Source organism: Heloderma suspectum, chromosome 2, assembly GCF_057233095.1.
Source record: "Heloderma suspectum isolate Gila_16-S chromosome 2, 16-S_ref, whole genome shotgun sequence".
NCBI classification, from domain to species: domain Eukaryota; kingdom Metazoa; phylum Chordata; class Lepidosauria; order Squamata; family Helodermatidae; genus Heloderma; species Heloderma suspectum.
Genome location: NC_139459.1, coordinates 156,993,085 through 157,000,900, shown reverse-complemented (window position 1 = coordinate 157,000,900; position 7,816 = coordinate 156,993,085). Strand labels below are relative to the sequence as shown.

The window sequence follows — 7,816 nt, the reverse complement described above, 5'->3', positions numbered from 1 at the left end:
AACCATCTGGAAGGAACCTTGGTTACATAAGAATTGTCTGGTTGTGTCTGGACCCTATGGAGATAGATTGTTACATCTGATATTGCTTTGAGCTTGTCAGTGATCTCTAGGCATTTTTTATCAGGATTAAAAGGACAGTATTCGTTTTTTAAATAATTCCTCAACTGAATGCTTATTAGCTTATACTTTTATAGTCTTTGCCAAGCATTCTGGCAGAACCAATACTGTTCTCCACTTGCTATAATGGCCACCATGGTGGACCATTTATTTTATTTATTGCATTTATACCCCACCTTTTTTCCTCTTGCAAGGAACCCAAGGCAGCTTACATTATCCTCCTCCTCTCCATTTTATCCTCACAACAACCCTGTGAGGTGGGTTGGGCTGAGAGTGTGTGACTGGCCCAAAGTCACCCAGTGAGCTTCCATGGCCGAGTGGGGACTAGAACCCGGATCTCCCGGCTCCCAGTCATTGCCAAGCAAAGGTAGAGGGAGGGGAAGACAACTTTTTGAGATTGGCCCCAACTCACAAAAAGCGACCACCTCCTCCAGGCTCCACTAGGAAGAACAATCTGTGTTCTTAGATCTGTGCACACACGTGCATTCATATTTCTTGCCTCCCCTGAACAAGTCTGAAGCTATTTTCAGAAATAAAGCAATTCGTCTTTAATGCATAGCTTTCTATGGGATCCCTCATCATAGAGGCACACCCACTAAGCAATAGCATTCGATTGTCTAGGGTAGAAGATAAAGTTTATCTGCAGCAGCATTTCATCTCCAAGGTCGGTATTTTACCTTTCCCTGCTGAACTCAGATGGTCAGTATGGAAGAAAATAAAGGCATGTTATGGGGTCCCTGCCCTACTAATGGAAGTTTCTGGGAGCAAGAGACAATTTTTTCTCAAAACACTGGTGAACATAACTATGTTTGTAATGGACTTGACATCACAACTGAACCACCTGCATTTCAGGAGGTATTTTTTATTAATTTTATCACCCCCCCAGCACTTATTTATTTTCTGTGACTGGTCCACAGATGAACATGCAGAAATCGCTGTACACTGCTAAAGAGCCTGTAGTTATGAGCAAGGGTTTGTGCCGCCCACCCCCGCAATGCTGGCACTAATAGATAAATGGAACAGATCAGGACAGCTCTGACTTGTACACTGATTTTAGGAGAACAAGTCAGCAGCTCTGAGCTTCCTTCCTTCAAATCACATTAGGATGGCAGAGGGTCCTCTCCAGGGGCCATTCAATCTACCCAGAAAGCATCAGCTGCTTCAAGATCCTATCCCTCCTCCTGCAAAAACTGGAATATTCTTCCTGCCCCTTCCAGCAGGATATATATCTAATCTCAAGCTGTTTGGGTAAAAATGTATACAATGAAAGAATATTTTCACACTGGTATAAACAGCGCTGTTAGGAAGTGTCTGTCAAGGCTTCTGGTCACATTCTCCGAGCCTCACTACCTAATCAGCCTCGCCTCATAAATCCTCAATTACTGGCGATTTTTCAAGTATACAACTTGAGATTGTACAGGCCATTCTGATTTGTATAACTACACTCCTATGACACTAGATAACAGAACACTCCATCTGCTCTGTCTTTGAAAAAACAGACACCACGCCATTTCATTGGATGTATTAATGGTTTAATTCACCCCTTTAAAGAGAGAATTGTCATTATTTCCTAGCAAGAACACCAATGCACCACGTTCTCACTAGCTTGGAAGAAAAACCTTCAGTGTGAGAAAGATAAAGGATGTGTGTAAATATACATATATACATACACGTTAGCGCGCACACTGGAGGAGTGTGTATGTGCATATGTACTCTAGGTATGCACACACATACACACACTATCAGTATTGGTGTACGTGAGACATTTCAGTATCACATGCACACTTAACTGAAGTTGGCTTACAAAATATGTAGCTTCCCCACCCCTCACAAAAAAACCCTATGAAATAAAATACATGATTTAAAACAAACCTTACAGGAATGACATGTTATTGGTAATTTACACTTTAAAAAACCCAGCCACAAAAAAATCTGGAAGCTGAAACAAGATTGCTATTCATCAGTGGTTCTACCAGCCTTTGAAACAATCATGATTATTAGCTATGGGACATAAAGGCAACATAGAGGTTGTTTTTAAGGATTACCCATCTAATTTTTAAAAAATGGGGTGCCCACAAAAGGTTTCACGAACCCCTGCCCCAACTTATCTTTCTTGCACACAGTTTACTTCCTTGTTTGTAGCTGCTGCTTCCTTCTATCTGTAGTTTTGGTGCCATTTCTTCTTTAAACATGGACTTAATAAACAAGGACCTGGTTCACACATAACACTAACCCATGGTTAACTCTTGGTTTGTTGCCCTACTCAGTGTCTGTCTGGCAGACGACTGAACAAACCATCATTTGTTTTCTCAATTCCTGGATTGTTTGTTTCCCTCCTCCTTCACCTGCTCCCTCCCTGTATCCCAAATGCCTCTGTGGTGCTTTAGTACTGGCGTGTAAAGCAGCTGGGCTTTCTGACCACTCTCGCCCACTGCCCTTATAGCCTGGCACAACAACCTATAAACAACCCGCAGTTCTGGATTCACACTAACAACTACTCATGGCTTAAACAACTCAGAGCTTATAACTCAACAACAAACCATGGGTTCTCTTTCTGAGTTGTTCATGGTTAATAAACTATGGTTCGTTAGCGTGGCTCGGTTTGTGCATCACAGTAACCCAGAATTCAACAACCCGTGGGTTAAAATAAACCACGGGTAAATGTTATGTGTTACGGATTCCTGCCCTAACATGGGATCATCCTCATGAACAATCAATATGGGGGATTAGTTTATTGCAAAGCACATCCCTATTTCAGATCAGCCCTAATTTTAAAATCCTAAATTCACAAACAATTGAAGTCCAACAGAGGTTGACGATGGTAACTGAAAATGCTCCTTCAGTGTAAAGCAGCACTACATTAAAGAAAGTAACTTGCTGGAGGCTGTTGAAGAATGGACAAAAGTAGTAACTGTGAGGACTTCCATGGAAGGGTTGTTCACACAAAACATTGATGAGACTGGGCCTCCTAACAGTTTGATGAAGTAGATTTTTTGTGGGTGATGCTAGTTACCTTCTGTTAATTTTAACACGAAGGATCCGTCAAGCAATTCTGATAACAGAATTTATTATGGATGCACAATATTTGTTGTTCTCTGAAAGGTCAAGATGATTAAAGACATCACCCAATTTGGGAGAGGGTGCAAGCCCCCTACAATATCCAAGTATTCACAGAAGAACAACACTGCTGATATGTTAAATTAATACTATGCTGTCACAATCAGCTGGCATTGGAATGAGAGAAGAAGATCAAAGGAACTGGCATTCACATCCAATGCCTTCAGTCCAAGCATACTGGAGAGCCACGACCTTGGTGAGAGTCAAAAGGGCACTCTACAAATATATGGAAACTGCTGTGACGCACTTGGCTGTTGCAAGGTGTTGAAGTGCTGACGTTTCACCAGAGAGCAGCTGTTTGTATTGAGGATTAAATGAGAGGTGCAAATTGAAATTAGGCAGATGATTTCACAACTGAGGTGCCTGTAGTGTAGCTGCAAAATACATCCCTCACTTGAGAGGGTTAGATTCCTTTAAACAGAGGGATGTGCTGGTTTGTAATGAAGCTGCTAAAGCGCAAGTGTTCTTTGTAGCCTCTCTCAGAAAGCAGATGCAACCCAGGGAGCTAGTGTCTTCCTTGCATCAATAGTTTAGCATATTAAGAATGTACAACAAAAAGTGATGTACAGCCCCCTGTTCAACCAAGCTGTGTACAAAAACCTCAAACAGAGATTTCCCAGGAGTAACGATGTTAATGAGGGCCAATTTCAAAACGTGAAAGAAAGGTTCAGTTTGAACACAGAGCCAATTTATGCTGTGGTAAATGAGCAGCGAAGTTCCTCTTTTCCTGGCACAATTTAGGGCAACTTCACAAGAACACTGGCTGTGCCACTGGGGAGGCACAGAGAGATGTGCCACTTCCCCATTCCTTGTGCAGACAGAAGAGAATTTCAAATCCCACTGAGTCAAAATGGCAGCATAGAAGTCACCTTGCTGTCAACTGTTCAGCGTTCCTAGAACCTGGAAAAACTTATTCACTGGCAGCTGTAAGTTCAGTAAGATCTTTAAGTATTCAGTAAGATCTTAAAGTAAGATCTTTAAGTATCATGCGTGTGCGTGCGTGTGTGTATGTGCATGTGTGTGTGTGTGTATAAAAATAAACAAACAGGAGCTGAGGCTGCCACACACAAAACCACCACCATTCTTTTCTGAGCATTAAATAATTCTCTTAAATCCACGGAACGAGGGAGGCACCCAAAGGAGGGCATGGAAAGGGAGAGCCTCTCAGAGCCTCTCTGTGGGCAACAAGAGCACTGTGACGCACGCGCACACAAACTCCACCCTTGTTTCAGAATCTAGGTTTACACCACTTCAGTGTACATCTCATTGGTAAAAACTGACATCTTTCCAGAGGTGCTCCAGCTCTGAAGAGATGGGCACAACAGTTACGGTAAGCCCTTACCAAAGTGGCATCCTACAGCTAAGAGCCAAAAGTTTTCCAGTTGAGTTTAAGGGAGTGTGTGCGCAAAGCAAACAAATGAGCTCACACAAATTTATGGAGAACAGGACCAACGCAGACCTCTACATTAGGACTGGCTGGGCAGAGCAACACAGCACACAAGAACACCTCAGAGCTGGAAGCCTTCCATGGGAGCCTCACACTGCTGGAAGATGTACTGCTGCTGGCCAAGATCTACTTGTGGGGCAATACTGCTGTCCTCCTCTTCTGACCCGAAGTAGTGTTCAATCAGATCAAAGGCCTTCTGGTAGATTTCTTGGTTCTCGTGGCTCTGCAGGAACTCAATCTTATCCAGGCCTGCAAGGAAAACACACAAACCCCCTCATATCTAGAACATGAAGACACGCCCTGCGCTAGTCATCCTCTTTTCCAATCCAGAGAGTGAGATTAGGGTATCTGAACTGCAGTGCCAATTAAAAATCTTTGAGAAGACTAGCTATGTTCAACCTAAGACTCCAAAGGGTAGAATCCACTGAACTTTTTCTACTCATGTAACTGCTGTCAGTGGGGCGGCAATTCCCTCTCTCCCATGCATCCTCAAAATTGGCTCCAGAGCAGGTTCTTCGGGGCAGGGAGAACTGCAGGGGGGGAGACGGGGAGAAAGTCTGCTTCAACGTTCGATTTCGCCCAAAGATGATAGCGATCCCACTGCTGTTAGTGCTGTCCTGTCCCCAAGCTGGGCCCTTTCCTCCCTTCCATTACCTCAGACCATGAAAGTGCTGCTTCAGTGGAGAATGCAGTGCAGAAATATTAAACTCAAATAGTCTGCAAACCTCTCAATGTTACAATCCAAGCAAATGTGATTTGAAGATATTTATGTTCAAGTCATTATACCAGCAAGAACCTGCGTACTAACTGCAAGATTTTGGTTATGATGCAGGGCATAAGCAACCACTAATATAAGGAGTAATAAATACTTCCCAAATCCTGCTCTTATTGAGAATGGAAAAACTGCAACTTGTATTGAGAATTTTTTGGTAGAAATGCTCAACGGCTACCTGAACTGGGAAATTAAAGGCAACAGAGATGGTATCAGGTGTTGTTTACAAACGAAGAATACTTGGAGCAAATTATGGGCAAGGGAATTTTTAATACATTGCCTCCACATACAGTGATAGGGTACCATTTTGCTTCATGCTCCTTTGGAATTATAATGAGCAATGGCAAATAAAGTAAAAACAAATCTACTGTTTATTCTCATATGGCTATCACTCATTATCCTTACCATAGGCTTCTTCAATGAGTGCACAGTATGGGTTAATGCCAGTGCCACTTCGTCTGGCTTCTTGCTCGCCAAGCCTTAGGATGTTTTCAAGCCCATTAAGTGCTACCTGCACAATCTTCGAGTCCATCACCGTAAGGAGGTCACAGAGTGGTTTGATACAGCCAAGTTCTACCAGATACCTGAAAACCACAATGGACTGAAAATCAAGACAACTAGAGGATTCAGTTTGACAAAATGGCACCACCTGTGTGCATCTTGGTTAACTCACTTTTAAAAGTACAGATAGCTTTGCAATGGCTCAAGCAGGATGTAATAGGTGTATGTTAAGTATATTCAAGAGAGGAACAGTGGTCCATTCACTCATACTTAGTGTTTCATCAGTGGTATAGGGCATCTGAGCAACTGTTCAAGGAAGGTAAGTCTTAGAAGAAGCTAATCAAACAGATAATATAGACCATACTGAATAACATGAGTGCATAGAGATGGCATCTCCTGGTTTTGGTGGTGGTGGTGGGGACATCATGGCACCAGCTCTTGGCACAACACTTTGACCTTGAAGTATCTTTGTCTGAAAACCCTAACATGAATATTCAAATCAATCCATCTTGAGGACTTTACTGCTACTTACTTGATCTGCTCAGCAGAGCCACCAGATGTTGCATTAGTGATAGCCCAAGCTGCTTCTTTTCTTGTCCGAAACTCAGCAGTTTGCAAAATATTTATTAGAGCTGGAAAAATGTTGGCATCTATAACTGTCTGAAAAACAAATAGGGCCTTAATATATCAATTAAAATTAATGATTACTTGCTTAACAGTGCTATCCTATACACATCTACTCAGAAGTAAGTCCCATGGAGTTCCCAGGTAAGTGTGTATAGGTTAGAAGACTAAGGGAGCAAACCTATGTCCGCTAGTCAGCGGCTAGACGGCAATAGGACATCTGGTTTTCTGGGAACCGACCTTGGAGCCTGTGCTCCGAGGTCCGTTCCTGGAGAACCAACCTTCCCCCACTTCTGCGCTGCCTTACAGGCAGCGCGGAACAGCCCCACACCCCATACTCAAAAAAGGAGCACAGAGTGGACAAAGTGGCACATTCCAGGGGGCATTCCGGGGCGGGGAAGGAGGAAATGCAGGTACGACACATCCTATGTGTTGTCAAGCAGTCACCTTCCCCGCTCCCCCTTCCCACAGCTAGACAGCGGAAATCGGCAGTCTAGCCGCAAATGCAGTGTAGGAGAAGCACGGAGGGAACGATCCCCTCCATACGTCTCCTGCCCTGCACTGGATAGGGGGTCACCTCTGAGTTCGAAGGCGGCCACCTATCCCCATAGGATTGCTCCCTAAAGCTTTCTTCCTAGTAGTCAACACACAAATTTGACCCAGTCTTACTCAAGTCATCAGATTCATGTTGTTGTTGTTCAGTCGTTAAGTCATCTCCGACTCTTCGTGACCCCATGGACCATAGCACGCCAGGCCTTCCTGTCCTCTGCTCTCTCCTGGAGTGTGCTCAAGTTCATATTCACTGTATCGGTGATGCTATCTAGCCATCTCATCCTCTGCCATCCCCTTCTCCTTTTGCCTTCAATCTTTCCAGGATCAGGGTCTTTTCCAGGGAGTTTTCTCTTCGCATTAGGTGGCCAAAATATTGGAGCTTCAGCTTCAGTATCTGTCCTTCCAATGAGCACTCAGGGTTGATTTCCTTTAGGATGGACTGATTTGACCTCCTTGCAGTCCAGGGGACTCGTGAGAGTCTTCTCCAGCACCACAGTTCGAAAGCATCAATTCTTCGGCACTCAGCCTTCCTTATAGTCCAGCTCTCACAGCCATACGTTGCTACTGGGAAAACCACAGCTTTGATTAGACGAACCTTTGTTGGCAAGGTGATGTCTCTGCTTCTTACTATGCTGTCTAGGTTTGCCATAGCTTTCCTCCCAAGGAGCAAGCGTCTTTTAATTTCA

The 7,816-nt window shown here is 43.7% G+C and overlaps 1 protein-coding gene across 2 annotated transcripts in view; it reads right to left on the bottom strand.

The window, feature by feature from the left end:
• Positions 1 to 934: 934 nt before the first annotated feature.
• Positions 935 to 7,816, bottom strand: part of KPNA1 (karyopherin subunit alpha 1) — an 85,701-nt gene continuing 78,819 nt past the window's right edge. For both annotated transcript variants that reach the window (XM_084835298.1, XM_084835296.1), the window contains 3 exons: positions 6,487 to 6,614; positions 5,859 to 6,037; positions 935 to 4,930 (listed from right to left, as the gene is read on the bottom strand). In XM_084835298.1, the coding sequence (XP_084691424.1) occupies positions 4,743 to 4,930; positions 5,859 to 6,037; positions 6,487 to 6,614 (495 nt within the window). In that variant the 3' untranslated portion in view covers positions 935 to 4,742. The remainder of the gene's footprint in view (positions 4,931 to 5,858; positions 6,038 to 6,486; positions 6,615 to 7,816) is intronic.